Source organism: Lates calcarifer, linkage group LG10 (assembly GCF_001640805.2).
Source record: "Lates calcarifer isolate ASB-BC8 linkage group LG10, TLL_Latcal_v3, whole genome shotgun sequence".
In the NCBI taxonomy this organism is placed as follows: domain Eukaryota; kingdom Metazoa; phylum Chordata; class Actinopteri; family Centropomidae; genus Lates; species Lates calcarifer.
Window position 1 is genome coordinate 1,328,520 of NC_066842.1, and position 19,978 is coordinate 1,348,497.

Consider the following 19,978-nt stretch of genomic DNA (forward strand, 5'->3'; position numbering starts at 1 on the left):
TGCTGTTTTGTGCTGATCATACTGCAAATGTTGGTTTTTGAAACATAAATTTTCATGTACCATCACACCCTTTAACTTACTTAGGTTCTTCTGATGTTATTATATTAGTTTTATATCTGTTTTTACTGTGTCCTCTTCAACATCACTGCAGCTTCATAATCTAATGTCAAATTATATGTGGTGTGAGGTGATTTAATGCAATGTAAAGTTTTTGTTCAGTTATGTTTCAGCAGGTGATCTGAAAACTGAACCAGTGTTTGTAGAGAATAAGTAACAGCTGAGGTCGCCATCTAGTGGACTTTATCACAAACTGCAGCTGGAGGCCACACAAGGACATTCTGTGTATAAAGGTAAAAGTTACAACTGCATATCAGACTGTTAATAAACTGAGTTTTAAAATAATGATTTTAATGTTTGTAGCTTTTTTCCCCTGTTTCTTCTGCTTCTTCTTGTATAAATAAAATAAATAAATAAATAAATAAAACATGATTCTTATGAAGTCTTTGATTTTTCCAGTTCTTTCTCAGTGTAGAGGTCAGAGTAAGATTTAAAGTTTTCCACCTTTGTCTCATGCTCAGGGTACGATGAAGACCTGGAGAGATTTAGATTTTTATTTGGAATTTTCTGTTAACAGAATAAATGAGTGTTTGACGGTGACTTTCATCAGTCAAAGAGGCTGAAGAAAGTAACTTTACCCTTTATGACTTAATTCTCTCTCTTCAAAAAGTTTGGGTAAGGTGGGATGTAAAGATTCTTAAAATATGCACAGATGTTGAGCAGACTGTCAAAAAATCTGACAGATCAATAATGAAACTTTGTCCTGTATTTCCTTCTTCTCCCTGTATGTTTTTGGACTTGTACTTTACATTTTTGGCAGAGTGGTAAAAGTACAGCGCATAATCTATATTATACTTGTACTCCACCACATTTATCTGACATTTTTAACTATTAGCAGGCCTACTATAAAGGTTAAGAACATTTCGTTTATGTAAAATTTTACATTAAAACATGATAAGCTTATACAATACACATTTTTAAAGATGAAATCGATTCTGTCCAAAAATGAATAGAAATTAGCATTAGCAGAAAATAGCATATATGTTCAATTGTATCAATTATAAGTAGTATTTTGAAACGGTGTTTGTACTGTTACTTAAGTGAATGATACGAGTACCTTTCTTCCACCACTGCAGGGGGTACAGAGAAAAATACAAAAGCCGAACATGTTCATTTTCTAGTGTTTTGCAGCTTTCACGATCATACGTCATTTAGAGGCGACGTACATGCGTATTTTTTCCGGGCTGGTACTGCGCGTGCGCAATGACAGGAGTCCTTGGCTGGTCGGCCTGCTGTAGGTTACTGATCCTGTGAAGGGACACCGACAAAATGCAGAGCTGGACTCAGTTATACCGCTCTCTGGCCACGGTAAGTACGGATCTTTCAAACCCGCCAACCAGCACGTTTTGTCCGGTTCGGTTTCAGACGGGTCTCACCCGCTGTTGAGCTCGCGGATACTGGTGTTTTTAGATCCACGGCCCGGGCCTGGCTAGCGGGTTAGCTAACAGCTCCGGTCCGGTGAAACAGTATGGAGGGGACACAACACCAGACTCCGTTGGGAAAACATGCAATTCAGAGTTGTTGTGGTTATTTTTGAAAAACATTGTTGCCTAATATGTAAGTGATATGATGCCAGATTTAATACACGTTTCTTTTTAATTCGGCGTGTGTAAAATCAATAAAAAGGCCTGTGTTTAAATAAAATTACAACTTTTGTGGTGGAAAACGTTGTGGAATCAGGTAACGTTAGCTAGTTTTCACGGCGAACAAATCATGAACACATTGAGATGAGTGATATTTGTGTGCCATGGTCAAATGTTTCTACTGACAAGTAAATGTAGTCAAACAATTTTCAGTTTTCTCTCCTTATAAATCATGTTAGCATGCTAAGCTAGTTAGCAGAGGTTACCTAACTCTTCACGTAGTTTATGTCAGAAGCTCAGCAACTTCAAGTCGCGTCGTCTCCCAGTTTTAAAAGCTCACAGTCACATATTTACTCATTCTTCCTCTCTTTAAAGAGGCTGTGTTCATTGTCACCGTCTACAGAGCTCATCTGTGTGAAAGTGTGCTCGCTTGCTAACAGGCTGAAGAGGTGCTGGTTCGATACCCGACACTGACAGAGCTGTCAGTTTGTACTCACCGCAGCGGTATGTGTTGTGGTCAGTGGAGTAGTGAATCAAAGCTCTGCAGCAGTCAGACATAAAAATAAATAGTCTTTAAATGTAAATTAGATCTTTTTCTCAAATCTTAAGGAATGTGTTTATTTTATTCAGCAGGGTTAGGGTTACCATCAGCAAAAGAATTAAAGTTCTACTCACAGATAAATCAAAGTAAGAAATGTCAGTTTAAACATTTTGACAAAACAAAATGTTTGTATGTATATTTGGATGTAATATAGTTTGTATAAATTGCCCCAAATGTTCCCATTTTCAAGCCCAGTCTGCAGCAGGGTGTAGGTGGGTGATATGTGTCCAGGTGAATGAAGGAGCCGAGGATTTGTTGAGCAACAGAACAAGGAAACAAAAGAAATAACAAAGAGGTTTAAACAAATTAAAAAAATCAAATGAGGAACACAGAGGTTTTTATGTCGGAGGAGGAGGAACTGGTTTGATGAGTCTGACTCGGCTGTGAGCTGCTGGTTCACCGGCCTCTTCAGTGTTTTTAGTTTTGGGTTGTGTCACTGATTTTCTCTCTCGTGTTTGTTTCTCAGCGGAGCCACCAGCTGCCCTGTAAACTGCACGGAGCTGCAGCTCTGTCCGTCAGAACCTACGCTGACAAAGCAGCAAGTAAGACGACTGTAAATCTTATCACCTGGTTTCATTAGCGACGTGTTCTGATCTGAACTTTAGCCACATGTTTTATAATCGTTGAACCTTTAGCTGAAGCTGGAACGGACACCTTAATGTAATGTTTTCTACTGTAGGTGGAATAATAATCATAATTCATAAGAATTTCCTGTGGTTATTTCACAGTAAAAACCTTGATGATCTGACCAGGCTACATCTCCTGGTCTTAAAAACTAAGACAGACTTTTATTTTGTAGTATCTAGGTTACGTCCTTTATCCCCCTGACGTCTTATCTCTGAGCTGCTGTGATAAAAACTGTTTCTTCTTCTGCAGTCGATGCAGACGTCACGGTCGTGGGCTCCGGTCCAGGCGGCTACGTCGCCGCCATCAAAGCTGCACAGCTCGGCTTCAAGGTAAAACCACCTCCCTGACTCTTCACTGATACAAATGTCACCGTCACATTATGGAAACACACACTGTCAAACATGCTTTTCCTTTGACAGACAGTGTGTGTTGAGAAAAATCCCACGCTGGGTGGAACCTGTCTGAACGTCGGCTGCATCCCCTCAAAGGTAACAAACTTCTCTCCTTCCTGGTCACATCTTTATTCCTCCACACCGTCGACAGTCACTGTTGTGAGTGTGAAATCTTATTGTGTGTGTGCAGGCTCTGCTGAACAACTCCTACCTGTACCACCTGGCTCACGGCAAGGACTTTGAAAGCAGAGGCATCGAAAGTAAGAAGCTTCATTTGACTTTAAAAACAGTTTGTGTAGAAGATTTTGTGTTAAAGATGAACTTCTGTAGTTCAGTCCTGCATCAAAAGTCAGTCGTAGTTTTCCTGAGCTCAGGTTGAGGTCTTCCAATATATTAATATATATAACCAACAGTTCAAACCCCAAAGATTTTCAGTTTCATATGATGTGAAGCAGAAAATCGCAAAAAATCTTCATATCTGAGAATCTGCTTTGATTTGCCATTTTTGCATAAAATTTACTCAAGACGTTATTAGCTGATTATTAAAATAGTTTCTGGTTATTTTTCAGTTTCATCGTCTAACTGTTGCAGCTCTGGTTCAAGTCTCTGTGTGTCAGTTTCAGGCATCTCGTTGAACCTGGAGAAGATGATGGCTCAGAAGAGCGGAGCGGTGAAAGCACTGACCGGAGGAATCGCACATTTATTCAAACAGAACAAAGTCAGACTTCGCTCTCTCTGTCTCTTCACTCACCTCTAATACCAGAGCTGACTGATAACAGTGCTGACAGTGTGACATCGCCCCCTGCAGGTGACCCACGTCAATGGTTTTGGGAGGGTGACGGGTAAGAACCAGGTGACGGCCACGGTGGCCGACGGCAGCGAGCAGGTCATCAACACCAAGAACATCCTCATCGCCACGGGCTCCGAGGTCACGCCCTTCCCCGGGATCCAGGTACAGCTCAGTTACACTCTTTAGTGTGTTAGATATTTACAGGGAATATAATCCAGGATTCCAGGACTTTCCCAAACATTATTCAAGGTAACGTCCACATAGATATTCATATTAGTTTAAAACGAAAACAATCTCCATCCAGACGAGCGTGTAAGCTCATCACATGACCGTGTACATGGTGCACGCAGGTGCCGGTGTAAACAGGAAGTAGATTGTTGACTCTGCAGTTGGTTGCTCAGTGGCAGAAAATGCTATGAACAAGGCAACAGCAATGGTGAAAAGTAACAGAGGAGCCGGATGAGAACCAATCAGGAAGTTTCAGATACTTTAACCACCTGACGACTAATATCCAGTTTAAACTGTGTGAAAATGTTTAAGGCTCATGTCTGTATGTTTTTTAGATCGATGAGGAAACCGTCGTGTCGTCCACAGGAGCTCTGTCCCTGAAGAAAGTGCCAGAGGAGCTGATTGTGATTGGAGCTGGAGTCATCGGAGTAGAGCTGGTCAGCATCGCTTCAGTCTCATTCACCCAGAAACAGTTACATGTTAGATGTCCACTGAATGTTTGACCTCCTGTCCTCCAGGGGTCAGTGTGGCAGCGTCTGGGCTCTAAGGTCACAGCCGTGGAGTTCCTGGGCCACGTCGGCGGCATGGGCATCGACATGGAGATCTCCAAGAACTTCCAGCGCATCCTGCAGAAGCAGGGCCTCAAGTTCAAGCTCAGCACCAAAGTCATGGGAGCCACCAAGAGGCCTGACGGAAAGATCGACGTGGCGTGAGTGAAACGCTCCCGAGGCCTCAGATCCGCTCAGAGAATCAGGGTTTGGATGACGTTTTGACTTCTGAAATGTCACCTCTGGTTGTTGTTTCAGGGTGGAGGCGGCGGCCGGAGGGAAGAACGAGACTCTGACGTGTGACGTGCTGCTGGTCTGTATCGGCAGACGACCTTTCACCCAGAATCTGGGTCTGGATTCTGTTGGCATCGAGCTGGACAACAGGGGTCGCATCCCCTATCAACAACCGCTTCCAGACCAAAGTACCCAGGTACCTCAGAGCTGGAAATACTCCTTCCCCCTGCCTGTACTGAGGCCACGTAGAATATTTGAGAGGGTAATAATCCAGTAATCAGACATTGAGAGACAGTTGTGGTCGTAGCCATTTTGTTTTTCCGTTGTCTGTCCGTCCCATTCTCATGAGAGCAATATCTCAGGAAAGCCTGCAGGGAATTTCTTCAAATTTGGTGCACATGTTGAGTTGGACTCAAGGAGGAATAATAATTTATGATATTAATCTTAATCACATGGAGAGAAGGTGAAAGCTGCCTCTGCTCAGCAAACTCCAAGTATCCACGGCTTAAACAAGACTTCTCACTGACGGTTCTGTTGTTTCCCTCCTCCTTATTTAGTATTTATGCAATCGGTGACGTGGTTGCCGGGCCGATGCTGGCCCACAAGGCCGAGGACGAGGGCATCATCTGCGTGGAGGGCATGGCCGGTGGCGCCGTGCACATCGACTACAACTGTGTTCCCTCCGTCATCTACACACACCCCGAGGTGGCCTGGGTGGGCAAGACAGAGGAGCAGCTCAAAGAGGAGGTGATGATGAAGAGGAGGGTGATGATGTAAATGACAGGAGGTGTTTCCTGTGCTGAATGTCCAGCGGCGTTTTACAGCCTCCTTCTGCTCCTTCTGCTCCTCAGGCCGTCCCCTACAGAGTCGGAAAGTTCCCCTTCGCAGCCAACAGCCGAGCCAAGACCAACGCCGACACCGACGGCATGGTGAAGATCCTGAGCCACAAGGAGACAGACAGGATGCTGGGAGCGCACATCCTCGGATCTGTAAGAGCTGCAGACACGAGCAGACTGAAGTCATGTGACTGACTGTGAATGAATCTAATTAGAGTGGAGGTGAAAGCTGCTGGAGCAGTTAATTTCTGCAAACTGCTCCATAGTACAGTCATGTTTAAGGTGTAAGTTCAACAGAAGTTAAGGACATTTCATGCCCACACAGTTGTATAAGGAGGTCAGTGAACAGCTGGTTGAACCTAGTGTTGATGTTTTGATGCCAGAAAATGACCTGTCAGATAAAACGTTCTCCACAGCAGACCCTGTACCCGATCAGAGCAGAGAAACAGGTGGAGCTGCTGCCGTTAACGAGTCCTCTGTGTTTCTCTGCAGGGAGCAGGAGAGATGATCAACGAAGCTGCTTTGGCCATGGAGTACGGAGCTTCCTGTGAGGACGTCGCCAGAGTCTGCCACGCCCACCCTGTATGTAACACACACACACACACACACACACACACACAGATCAACCACAACATTAAACCACTGACAGGTGATATTAAGAACATTGATCACCTTGTTACAGTCCAGTGTTCTGCTGGGAAACCATGGGTCCTCACATTCGTGTGTTTTGGTGTGAGGTGATTTTAATGTTGTGGCTGATCAGTGTGTGATGTGGTACAAAAAGGAAAAAATCAAAGAACGTTAAAAAGCCTTTATTCATGTGGCCATTTCTGAGCTGACTAATGGCCTTCTTGTTTGTGCCGCTGCACGAAGCCTGTTACTCTGCTCTTTGACGATTTGGTGAATTTCAGCAGAAGCAGCTATCTGAATAAAGGCCTTTAACTTTTCTGCAGGAAGACTGCCTTGGATTTTTTCTTTTTTGAACTTTGTATCCCCCACCAAAGACCAAAAACTAAACTCTTCACTGGTTAAAACGCACATACTGAAATGAAACCTCTCCTCTCTCAGACGGTGTCGGAGGCCTTCAGAGAAGCGAACCTGGCCGCCTCCTTCGGCAAAGCCATCAACTTCTGATGCTCCAGCCGCTGTCGCACCTTCAGTGTAAATAACAGAGGAGAAACAGGAAGTTTTGTGTGTCTGCGTCTGAACCTTCATCCAACCCACCCTGGCAGAGATCCTCTGTGCACATCAACACTGTACCACATTTAGTTCTAATGTTATTTAAATGTTCTGAAGCAAAACAATAAAGGGGGTTTGGGCGGTAAATGAAACACTGACTGCAGATCAGTCTTTTCCCAACCTATACAGCACTTATTTACAGGACATAGAGATATAAATATTATTCTTGGCCAGCAGGGGGGGTGGCTGTAGGTTTGTCTTGTAAAAGAAGAAGAGAGTGTTTTTGTTTTTTCTGTTTTTTACAGTGCGAAACAATTCACCACGACAGACTTTAAGGAGTCGTCAGGGCAGGAAACTGGAGCTGGATCCACAGAGTCAAGTTTTAAAGGTTAAATCCATTCGTGAAGTTGCTGTTTGTGGGTCAAAACCTCAAGACCCTCCCCACCGAAATCAGCAGATTAATATTGTTTTATTTGTTTAACCAGTTAGAAGACGACTGCAGGAAAAAAACAGACGAAACAACACAAGAACAAAATAAATCCGTTGTGTCCAGAGACTTTAAACACATTTAACTGTTTTTAATAAGTAAAATCTATTTCAAACAGCAGATTTCTGTGGATTTATCCTTTTTTTCCCTTTTTTTCAGTTAAGTATAAATTTATTTTGGTAGAGGAGCTGTTGATAGTTAAACTGTTTCCTGCTCTGATCACTTCACTGTGATTGGCTCTGGCCTGTTCTTGCTTATCTCGCCATTTAAACCAATAAATGCAGTATCCATGAAATAAAACTACAGTGTTTAACTTTACATTTACTGACAACTTCAGTTTGTTTTGTTCACGAAAACATTCTGCTGAGGCCTGAGTCCGCTTCAATGATTTACTCTTGTGATGAGTTGCATTGTGGGATTGTTAAAGTAGAGCTTCAAACATCAGGAGTGGGGGATTTACTGACCCATTTTATGTCTGGAGAATAAAACCTGAAAATGTCTTGAACTTGTGTTAAAACCACAGACCTTATTTCAGACATTTAACCAGAAACACACTGACAACAGGAAGAGCTAACATGCTAACATGCTAACTGACTTCCTGGTTTTAAGACTCATTCGTGCAGCTCTCTTTTACAGTTCATCCTGAGGGGAGCATGAACGTCTGAACCAAATGTCTTAACAATCCATCAGATAGCTGAGAGATATTTCTCTAAAAACCATGAGCCATGAATGTTAACCTGCTGGTGGCGCTAGAAGAAGAATCACTGGATCACTGAAGTAGGAGGAGGGTTCCTCCTCTGGGAACCATGAATGTCCGTGCCATTGTAATCTATTTACTAGAATAGAATCAAAAGAAAAACAATAAAACAGCCCTGATTAGGAACATTACAACAGCAGTCAATGTTTAACCTTGAAGGTTTGACTACACCTTAAATAAAGGAGCCACTTTACTCCATTCAGACGTATCAGTAAACAGACACATACTGTATTTGAATAACAGGTATTTTAGACTCCACCTCTGTTTGAACACTGACTACGCAGGTTACCTGTGTCGCAGTGTGTTCAGCAGGTGTAGTGGCTGCTGCAGGTTGAAGTAGACATTCGTGAGGAGTTGAAGATGGCCGACTGAAAGTTCAACAGCTCCAAAAAAAAAAAAAAAAAAAAAAATCAACAACATTTAACGTTCAACAGCCGCCTGAACAAACGCAGGAGAAATGAGATTTAAATAGAAGGAAATAAAACGTCTGGACAGAGAAAGTCTCATCGTTCACTCAGGTACTGTTGTTTTCTCGTTACTATCCACAGTCACAGTTTCACTGCTAAAAAAACATGATTCATTCATGGAGTTTTCTGTTTCTGTTTGTGTGTCTGTTGATGTGAAACTGACTGTTTGAACTGTTGTTTGTGGTTGAGGACACTTTCACTGTTTCACTCGTCTGTTTGTTTTTGTTGTTTTTGTTTGTTCATCTTTTCTTTTTCAGTTTGTTCTTTCCTTCTCCTTCTTTCTCCTTTTCCTTTCTTCCAAACTCCCTTTTTCCTCCTTTCTTTCAGCCACTTTCTTTCTTGTCTTACCTCCTTTCTTTCTTCAACTCCTTTTCTCTTTATTTTGCCTCATCTTTTTTAACCTCTTTTTATCCTCATTTCCCCCCATAGATCCTCTTCTTCCTTTCCTTGTTTCCTCCTTTTTTCTTCCTGCCATCCTTTTTCTCTCTTCTGTCTTTTTACCTTATCTCTCTTCTTCCCTTCTTGCTCTTTTCTTTCTTCCTTTCATTTTCTTAGCAGTCGTTTTCTACAGAAAACACTTCAGTTTTTTTTCTCCATTTCCAGTCTCATGTTCAGTGTATGTGATTAACTGATTAACTGATTCACTGACTCTGATTGATTGATGGTGTCCAGCCCATCTGGACTTGTGTAACGTTAAACTAGAACACCTTTATCAGCTGAGATCATCATGAGGTTCAGTTCCACAGAAACACTTCAACCAAAGATCCAGTTTTAGTGACTCTGTTTTAGTTACAGATGGAAGATGCCAGATCCTTGGCAGAAATCACTCCCTATAGAGAGCTGCAGGCCTGATCCTAAAACCAGAAAGTTAGCATGTTAGCATGTTCATCTACTCACCAGTCCACCTTTACAGCCTCGTTGTGTTTCTACTCACGCTCTTTCAAACTCTCACTAACTTTCTAAGAAGAAAGGCTTTTGTAGAAGAGCTCAGAGCTAAATGAAATGACCAGTTGGAAGCTTAGTGGTGGAGACGTTGACGTCATGTGACCGTGGTGTAGTTGGTTTATAGCCTAACATTAGCTTCTTACTTCAAACATCAGAACAGTGGTGTTCATCTGTGAAGATGATCTGATCAACTAAACCTGAAGGATCAGAAACTTTAGCTGCTCACTGTTTATTTTCTGGAATAATCCAAAACACTATGAAAAAATCCCACTGGCTTTTTGTGATGCTAACTTCAGGGCTGATACAAACATGTACCATCTACCTAAACATCGTAGACCAAGCACATCTTCACATGCCTCTGTCTGAATTGTGGTGGTGGCTACACTTTGTTTACGTTCGGATCTTTAAGTAAAGATTTTGACTCTTGCTTTTGTGCCTCGGGCGAACAGAACAGAACAGGAAGTCTCAGCGTTTGAGTAGACAAATAGATGTTTGGAAAGAGGCCGGACTCTCTGTGTTTTCCTGCTGATTACAGTGAAAACAGAGTGGATGTAGATGGAGGGAGGAGACATTTCCTCTCTTTAATCAAGCAGTTTTATGGTTGTTTTTTGGAAAAGTTCGTCCCTCTGCTCGACTTCACTTCCTTCCTCGACTCTTTTTATTCTGAGCAGCGCAGATCTGAAACTCCTCAGTCTCAGTCTGTCATCCATAGGGAACGAGCAGGGATGCCGACATTTCTTTAAAACTCCTTGTCAGTGAGTAAAATATTTCACTTGCAGCTTTAATCTGTGAGATGCTCCTGGTTTTTTGGAGATCAAGATGACAGCAGTTGTTTTGCATTTAATACTAAAGATACATAACGTGTCAACTGTCACATCATGTTATTATCTCTGTCTTTAATTGGTTTTGGAGGAACCTCCAGGTGTAACTGTTTACTGTTGATTGGTGATCACATGATTCGTCCTTTAAAAAGACTGTCATACATGCAGGAAGTCAACAGCATTGGCAGCGTATTGATTACAAAGAAATTTACACAACAAGTCAACACGAGATGATTCTTTTGCTGTTTGTCCAAGTGAAAACTGTTTTTGTGCCTGAAGAAACACACCTGAAGAAACACACCTGTTTACTCTGACAACACCTGAAAACAATGTGTAGGACAAAAAAAAACAACAACTAAAAAGTCATGTATTTGTAAAGTGCACAAGATGTTTGTGGAAATATTACTGCAAACTAATGACTGTAGCTTGTGAATCACACAGTGCAGTGGACTGTGGCATTTATTTATTTATGTGAGGATTCATTTTAATATTTGACTATAAGAGTGTGGATGTTAAAGACGTTTCAAACATTTGTCAACCCAGTTCAGTCAAAGTTAGTGTCGGGGGCTCGGTAATGAAAGTAGAAGAAGGTGCAGTTATTTGCCTCCAGGCCTGTTAACTTAATTGAGTTGAAGCATTGAGCGCTGTTATCAGCGTGAATCAGACTATGGGTTAATGTGCTGCTGCTGTTTGTTCATGGTGGAGGCCTACAACTGGAATTCCACTCAGTCATGTCAGACAGAGTCTGACGACTGTAATGTTTGATTTTATACGTCAGCGTTGTTAGGAAACCTCCAAACTGCAGTTCAGGAGATTTCACCAACCAAAAATAGCAGGACAGTGAATGGTTTTATGGCTTTTCTTTGCCTTTTTCTAACAGCATGACATTTAATAACCAAGTGGTTGGATTAGTTCTCTTTGCTGCTGACTATAAGTAGCTGTTAGCCTTCAGATGTTTGATCATATTAACTCTGTAACACCATCCATTTATGCTGATTGTCCTCTGTCACAGTGTGAAGTGCACCACAACAGAGACATTTATTTATTTTATTCATTTAAATAAACTAAATTATTGTTCTGTTAGCGACCAACAGAAGCTAATGAACAAGCTCTGAACTGAGCTAACTCTTTGTTAGCAAGCTCATTGCACAGAGTATAGTGTAAAATGGTGAACAAAATGTCATGGGAGAGTGAGAATACAACAGTGGAAAGAAAATAGGACTCCGTCATTTACATTAACGCTGTGTCTTTCATTATTTTTACATGGTTAAGTGGCCAAATCGTCAGCCCTCAGATGATCAGTCATATTAGCTGTGTAGCACTGCTCATTTATGCTGAATGTCCTCTGTAACAATATAAACTGCCTCCCAACAGAGACATGATTTACAGACATACATTATTTAAATAAACTGTATGAATTAAACGTTCTGTTAGCGACCAAGGAAAGCTAACGAAACCAAGCTAACTCTTTGTCAGCAAGCTCAGAGGGCTGTACTCTCCACTTCAATGGCTTTTTACTGAACCAAAAAAAAAAAAAAAAAGCAGTTTGTTTGTTTGTGTTATTGACTTTCAGTGGTAGACAAAGTGTTTACATCCATCTGCTCGGTAAAACTACTGTTTTTGTCAGTGGAGTCTGGTACTGACTTTATCTCCCTGCCTTTGCTGGTGTATTGCTGAATATCTTAATGAGTTATCACCACGTGTTGATCAGTGATACGCAACACCAGTAATACCTCCCATGACTAACGAAAGACTCTCTTTCTTCCAGGACTCTTCATCCTCTTCATCATGCCTACCATCCATCAACCATTACCAAATGCATCTCATCCAATATCTAATGTATCAGCTTCAGTGGCTCCACCTGTCACCATCATCTCCACCACCTTCACCCCAACTAACAGCACAGTCGATCCAGTTGCTGCTGCCATCGGCAACTTCTTCAATGACCTGCTGAACAAGATCCCCTGTAAGTCACCAGCTTCACCTTGACAACTCCTCTACCTCCAACCAGTTTCCCATCCAAATCCAATTAAATCCGAACATCTAGTTTGGTTTGACATAAATATGAAAATCCACGTATAATCACTTTGCTGTTTGACATGACAAAAAGAAGCAGCGAATCCTGCCATTTGATGAACTCAAATTATGGAACCTGCTACAATTTTTCACAATCTTCACTTGAAAAGCAGCTGCCGACTAATATTCTGTCCATCACGAATCATTTCTGATCTAAGGGATACTAACATAAAGGGAGGATTTGGTGCCTAAAAGACTGTAACTATGGAAGATTTCCGTTTCATTTGTCTAGCTCAAACTGCTGAAGCCTCATATTGACTTCAGATAAACTTTTTTGAATATAGTTTGTGTCCTATCACTTACATTGGCAGCCCATTAGGATTTGGATCTTTTACATAATGGTCAATATAAACAGGAGGAAGGATTATAGCAAGTAAAACCTGTTTTAATGTACACAAGGACATCTGACAGTTTTAAGACAGGCCTGAGAAACTGTGAACCACTCCTTTAATACAACAGTATCTTTGGTGTCTTGTGCATAACAAATAACTTCACTAACTATGTACCCATCTTGTATTGAGCAGTGCCTCGATGGGCGGTCTACGCCATCTTTGCGGTCGGCGGTCTGCTAATTATCATCTGCTGTCTGTGCATCTGCATCAAGTGCTGCTGCAAAGGAAAAAAGAAGAACAAGAAGCAGAAGAAAAATGAGGCGATCAACCTGAAGGGGGTGAACGGGAAAACCACCACAGCTCTGGTGAGGCGATGTGAATCAGAGTCTTTTTCATAATACTAAAGAGCCAGTATTTCCCTCAGGAGGTGGAGGTAACAAAAAACAGAGGTAAAAGAGAGGGAATACTGGACACGAACAGCGCTCTAAACTAATGGATGTGGCTATGTGCTTGTTAAGTCTGACGTCACAACAGATGAAAATACTGTTTCCGGGTCCTTCTCTGAGTCTCTCCTGTTTTCAAGATGCCACAGTGCTGTATCCCATGTTGTTTGGATAGATCTGAGTCCAAAAAACGATTCAACTATTCACTCATTCTATTGCACAGAAAATGACTGACAACATGAAGATGTGGGCTGTTTTTACCAGTGGATGCTAATGTTAGCTAGGTTAGCTGGCAACACGAGACACAGCACTGCCGCATATTAAAAGCATGAGAGCCTCAGAGAAGTTGGACCCAGAAACAGTATTTTTGTTGGCTGTGACATCAAGTGGATAAGCAAATGTTTTGCTTACTGATTGTTTCGAGGGAATCAAATGTGCTTAATTTAGCACCTGCAGTAACTTATGCCTGTTTGGTATGTCAGTAAACAAAATTTGAAAGGGCAGGGCATATTATTCTACAGACTATTAGTATGTACTACTACTATAATGTAGTTTGTTCTGACAGGTGTACTTGTTTGCATAAGGGTGTTAGGGTTAGCCAACCTCTGATGTGTTTCCTGTGCTCTTACAGGTTCAGCCAGATGTGACGGACGTGGACTATGGATCAACAAAAAAACAGAGAGGAAAACTGCTCTACTCTCTGGACTACAACACTGCTCTGTCTGAGGTGGGTCAAACCACTGAGTGTCCATACTGTCCTCCCCATGAAAGTCACTCAGGAATATTCATACATACTTTGTTCATGTGAGAATGGAGGCAGTGTTGCAAGCAAAGCAAAGTTTTAAGGGCAGCAGCAACTGTTAATGTAACAAACAGGACTTAATGGTAATATGGACGCTGTACTGGTTCGTTGTGGTGACGACAGAGCTAAGCCAGAAGGCAGAGCTTTTTATTCACCAGTTGATCCGTGTTCCAACTCTCACTTGTGGTCAATAGCTTTGGGTTGTGACTGAAAGAACAAGATCGTGGATACAAGCAGCCAAAATGAGCTTCCTCAGTAGGATGTCTAGACTTGCCTTTCAAGAGAAGGTGAGGAGCTTGGAGATCTGGAGGGAGCTCAGAATGGCGGTCAACCGCCGGTTGAGGTGGTTTGTGAATTTGATCAGGATCATCCTGAGCACCTTACTTCAGAGGTATTCCTGGCTTCATTTCACCACTTCACTGTCTGTGCTGCCAATTTATCCAGTCTCAAAATTGTTGAGCGCATGTTCTTCTGTCTAGTTTGTTGTTATAAATCTCCACATTTCTGTGGAAAGAGGCATCAAGCCCCATCTTATGCGTACACAGCAGTTATGAGTGAGTCACTAAAGTTCATTCATGACCTGTTTTCTGTTGGTCTTTACAGCTCACAGTCGGGATCAAACAAGCTGACAGCCTGAAGGCCATGGACCTGGGAGGAAGCTCGGACCCTTACGTCAAAGTCTACATCTGTCCGGACAAATCCAAAACCTGCGAGACTAAAGTGTTCAGAAACACGCTGAACCCCGTCTTCAACGAACAGTTCAACTTCCAGGTTAGAAGTGGCTGTGATTTCATTCTTTTAGATGAAGTTGCTAAGTGTTTAAAAGTGGCTGATTAAAATACACTTTTACAGGAAATCTGTAAAGTAGCTTCACCAATGTCATTAGGAAAAATTGTTATATGTAATGTGTTTTGGAGATATTGGTCCATTTTCACACATTACTTTTCTGCCTGTTTGTTGTGTTGCCGTTGAATCTAAAGAGTGGGGTGATCCCAAAAAATCTTTTGCTTCTAACTTGAGTGATTTTTTTCCTCAGATATCCAAGTCCACCCTCCTCAAGTCAACAGTGGTGATGAAGGTGTACGATTTCAACAGATTCTCCAAACACGAAATCATTGGCGAGCTCCGGGTACAGCTCTGCAATGTCGACTGGAACCACGTCATTGAGGAATGGCAGGACCTCGCCGAGCCCGCCAAGTTTGAGGTAGAGGAGCAAAACTGAACAATTGCAGACAAAGTCTTAAAGTTGCTTTCACACCTACTTTGTTTAGTCTGGACCTTCAAATTTTACAGTTTGATTCCAACCAAAAATCAGGTGTGAAAGGTGCCTCAGACCATGGTCCAGGTCAAAGGTCAAAATTTGGTCCAGCCAAAAGATGTGGTCTCAGTCTGAGTCAAACTTAACCACGGTTTGTTTTGTTTGCAGTCTGAAAACACTTTTTTGGATGGCTCAGACTTTCAAACCAGTTACAGGAAAATGAAGCTCGCCCCGGATCGACTCCCGGTTCGGCCAGACATTTACTGCCTGTTATTCCCCTGCTCTCTCTCCCTGTGTCCTGTCTTATCTCCACTGTCCTCTCTAAAATAAAGGTGAAACCCCCCCCCCAAAAAATCTAATAATAAAAAAAACATAATAGAAGAAGAAAAATGACAGGAAGAGAAGTAAAAATGAGCCGTGATATGCAGAACATGTAGGTGATGGTGACAGGATGAAGGTTAAGTTCTTTCGTGTGCTCATAAACAGAGGAAAGATAAAATAATAACCCTGAAAACCTCAGAATAAAAACCAGTGTACATTATAATGCATTACTTAAAAGTTGTGGCCTGAGGACTTCAGGCTATGGTAGCTCCTTCTTGAGAGCAACTGTGATTTTATTTGTGTATCAACTGTCATGTCCGTGTGCTGCAGGACGAAAACCTGGGGGAGATCTGCTTCTCTCTGCGTTACGTTCCTACTGCTGGCAAACTGACTGTGGTGATCCTGGAGGCCAAGAACCTGAAGAAAATGGACCTTGGAGGATCTTCAGGTCAGTCTGGATCACATATCGAAATAATTTGCACCCAGGGGTACCAAGGTTTCCCACTGCATCCATCTGTTAGTGTGTTTGTGTTGTACTTATGTAAGTGCTTTGAACACTTCTTCCACCACTGTCACATAATAACAAAATCAAACTAACACAACCAAATAAACACATAAACTACTAATTTGATGTAATTTCCAGTGAGTTTTTTTCTGCATGAATTGTACATACACATTTTAAAAAGTTTTATGTACACGTTCACAGAATCTCTGACAGTGATACCTGAGTGATTTTATGCCCCCTGTCATTTGCAGATCCCTATGTGAAGGTGCAGTTGGCTCTGGACAAGAGGAAGTGGAAGAAAAGGAAGACGTCCATTAAAAAGGCGACGCTGAACCCTTATTACAATGAATCCTTCACCTTTGACGTCGCATTCGAACAAATCCAGGTGAGTCAGCAGCAACATTTATATAAGGATCTCCTCAATTTCGTTCCAAAAGAATTAGCTATATGACATGGCCAGACTCCACTGACAAAAACAATAATTTTTGTCCGTTGGATTACATTGCAGCAGCTGTTCACTGTTCTTGATCAATACTGCATCAATTCCAAAGAATTGTCCTTATCAATCATTTACACCCAAAAACAAAATAAAATAGATAAGACAATAAAACTCAGGTTGTGAGTTTTTGTGCCTGTCGTCCTCAGAGGGTGAACCTGGTGGTCTCCGTGTGGGACCACGATGCCATGACCCGAAACGATGCCATGGGGAAGATATTCCTGGGCTGCGATGCCACAGGGAACCAGCTGAGGCACTGGGCCGACATGTTGTCCAACCCGCGGCGGCCGGTTGCTCAGTGGCACAGCCTGCTGTCGGCTGAGCAGGTCAACTCCACCCTGACCCTGAAGAAGAAGTTCCCTCTCCAGAGCAAACTGCCCTTCTGATGGAAAACAGACTGCAGGGATTTTATAAAAAATATTTCAAATGCACCAGATGAAGAGATTTAAATATTGTTTAAAGATTGTTTAAGGATTATTTTATCTATCTAATTTGATTTTTCTGTATTATATGTTAAAGATGAACACTTTTATTTTACTATCAAATCATGAAGTGATATTTAATTTTCAAACGCAAGCACTTTGATCCTGTATTGTACCTCTAAACAAATTTCATCCTTCAAACCTTTTAAGAGTTTGTCGTAAAACGTATTAAACATATGTGATCACATGTACTGTATGTGTCCAGATTTAACCAGCAGATTCTCAGGATGAATTAAATATAAATGAGCACAAATTTAATAACAGAAATAAAGATCCAGCACTTTATTGAAACAAATAAAAGAAATGTGAGTTGTGCAGGGAATTACGTATTTTTGTAGTCCAACCCAGACGTTAGCATCACCCTGGTTCCCTCCACAAAAAGCCAATGGGATTTTTTCATTGTAGTCTCTGTAGTCTCATTTAGACACTCGTTAGCAACCGCCTTTTCTAAGACACGTAAAAGCTTCAAACATCAGGAGTGGGGGATTTACTGACCCGATTTTATGTCGGAGAATAAAACCTGAAAATGTCTTGAGCTTGTGTTAAAACCACAGATGTGAGACCTTGTTTACACAGACGTAAACAAGGTCTCACATCTGATAATACGTATCAGAGCAAGCTAGCTAGCGATTTTTAGCTGGGTTAGTTGGCTAACATTAGCACACGCTGGCTAATAAATAGCTGGATATGGCCATCTATTTTCACTTTAGCTGGGTGAAGATAGCTAGCAAAGACCAGCTTTATTCGCCTTGTTGGGCAGCACAGAAAAGGACCGACAACAGAGACACAAAGATGTGGCTCATAACAAGAAAACACCCTGAAACCCCATAACTTATATCTGGGTTACCTGCTTTTAATCAGTGGGTGCTAACCTTTGCTAAGCTAGTAATGTAGGAAGACTTTAAGACTTTAAGTTAACTTACCGTGCTGTAGTGCCATCTAGTGGTCGTATCAAGAACAGCTCTCAGCTCCAAGCCAATTGGTTCCTGCTGAAGATGTAAATCTTCATCAAAAATGACTCACAAATTCTCTATCTAGTTTCATTTTTTTCAAAAACGGCTCAATAATTAACAACTGAAAACTAGTTTTTATCAAACAAACTTTGGACTTTTGCATGTGTTGGGGACTATTTTCATTTGTGGATTAACACACATTTGTTGCTTTAGTGAGTATTTGGGGCAGCAATACAGTGTGTGTGTGTGTGTGTGTGTGTGTGTGTGTGTGTGTGTATGGGACTGAGTAAAAATTAACCACGGTGTGTGTTCATGATTATAATCATATGCTGCTGACGTGCCTTTTAGCAAGAAGCTGAATCCCTGTGGTTTTATGAGCACCGGCAGCAGGCTGAAGTTGTGGGTTTTGTAGCTGAGACAAAGATTTCTGCGTTCACTCATCTCTCTCCTGATAGATGAGGGTTTAAAAATAAGATCAATCAAGCTGAGATCAGCAGGTGGCGCTTCCTGCTGCTTCAGACCTCCAGAGATCAGCTTCATTAAACGCTCCCTGAGCTCTGGAGGGAACAGAGGGGTTGGTTTGATTTTTACCCCATCAGCACCTGACGCTGTAATATGACCGAAATTCATCCTCTCCAACCACCTGATTATGGATAGGATTCCTACAGAGATAAACATCTCTATTAAAGAATAGGATCATTTTAGTTTAAACAGAAACATCACTATATATCACTACCAGACTCCATTGACAAAAACAAGGATTTTACCAGGCAGAACACAGGAGCTGCTGGAATAGCACTGCCTCCATCTGTTACTGTGTCTGTGTTACTGTGTGCTACTTTTACTTCAGTAAAGTATCTGATTACTTCCTCCACCACTGAAAGTCACACAGTAACACAGACACACTAACAGATGGAGGCAGTGGTTTCCAGCAGCTCCCAGTAAAATTCCTGTTTTTGTCAATGGAGTCTGGTACAGTTGCTTAAGCTGTCGTCTTTCTTGGACTCTTTTGTGAGGCAGCAGTTCAGTGAACAGCTAAAGAAGACTCTTTGAAATGCAAATGTCCCACCCACCCATGCAGCTCCACGCTGACACAACACCTCACTTTACACCTTCACCTGCATCTTCACATCCATCAACCGGTTACAACAGGTCAAAGACATGTAAAGGCCCCCAGCCCTCATACACTGTACTTATCTCTTTGTTGTTGTTTTGTGCCCCATTGTGGTCTCTCTGTGTCTGTTGTCATTTAGCACATTAGCATTAGCATTAGCCCCTGTGCCCGTGCCCAGTTGGCTCATTAGATAATCCCACAACTCTGACAGCTTCAGTCCACACAGGATCAAACCTGACGTAGGCTCTGGATCCTGGTTTGTTCTGCTTCAACTGTATTTCCAGTAACTCATACCCAACCCACTAGATTCAATGACTGTTGTAGATTTACCTCCACTTAACGACGTGGTTTGTGCTGCCTGACCTTAAAACCATTAGATATTCCAGATTCACAGCCACCAGTGAAAAGCAGGGTGCAGTTCTTCCTGGATAGAGAACAAATAAAGTACCCCTTAAACTGAAGGTCTACGTTCAAGGGCTCAACCAAAATGTTGTCTTATGGGGGTTTTAATGGATTATATTCATGTTGAAAGGGTTTTTAACTCCTTTAAGAGCCTTTAATAGCAAAAATAATCCATCAGAACC

At 41.8% G+C, this 19,978-nt stretch overlaps 2 protein-coding genes across 4 annotated transcripts; both read left to right on the forward strand.

The window, feature by feature from the left end:
• Positions 1 to 1,272: 1,272 nt before the first annotated feature.
• On the forward strand, positions 1,273 to 7,940 carry dldh (dihydrolipoamide dehydrogenase). Its single transcript, XM_018704883.2, is given in 15 exon segments — positions 1,273 to 1,425; positions 2,768 to 2,843; positions 3,178 to 3,257; positions 3,348 to 3,416; positions 3,511 to 3,580; positions 3,938 to 4,038; positions 4,129 to 4,272; positions 4,674 to 4,775; positions 4,857 to 5,047; positions 5,145 to 5,280; positions 5,282 to 5,316; positions 5,678 to 5,867; positions 5,972 to 6,109; positions 6,449 to 6,538; positions 7,025 to 7,940. Coding segments are annotated over 15 exon segments (1,527 nt in total). The 5' UTR covers positions 1,273 to 1,386; the 3' UTR covers positions 7,091 to 7,940.
• Positions 7,941 to 8,250: 310 nt separating this feature from the next.
• On the forward strand, positions 8,251 to 17,649 carry syt8 (synaptotagmin VIII). 3 transcript variants are annotated; one of them, XM_018704809.2, is made up of 9 exons: positions 8,251 to 8,897; positions 12,381 to 12,578; positions 13,213 to 13,385; positions 14,095 to 14,190; positions 14,869 to 15,036; positions 15,302 to 15,469; positions 16,175 to 16,292; positions 16,601 to 16,734; positions 16,995 to 17,649. In XM_018704809.2, exons 2-9 carry the CDS (start codon positions 12,401 to 12,403, stop codon positions 17,229 to 17,231), a joined length of 1,272 nt encoding a protein of 423 aa, XP_018560325.1. In that variant the 5' UTR covers positions 8,251 to 8,897; positions 12,381 to 12,400; the 3' UTR covers positions 17,232 to 17,649. The 3 variants fall into 3 exon arrangements, with proteins under 3 accessions (XP_018560325.1, XP_018560330.1, XP_050929077.1); XM_018704814.2 differs by lacking the exon at positions 8,251 to 8,897 and adding an exon at positions 10,411 to 10,546; XM_051073120.1 differs by lacking the exons at positions 8,251 to 8,897; positions 12,381 to 12,578 and adding an exon at positions 10,460 to 10,546.
• Positions 17,650 to 19,978: the final 2,329 nt, after the last annotated feature.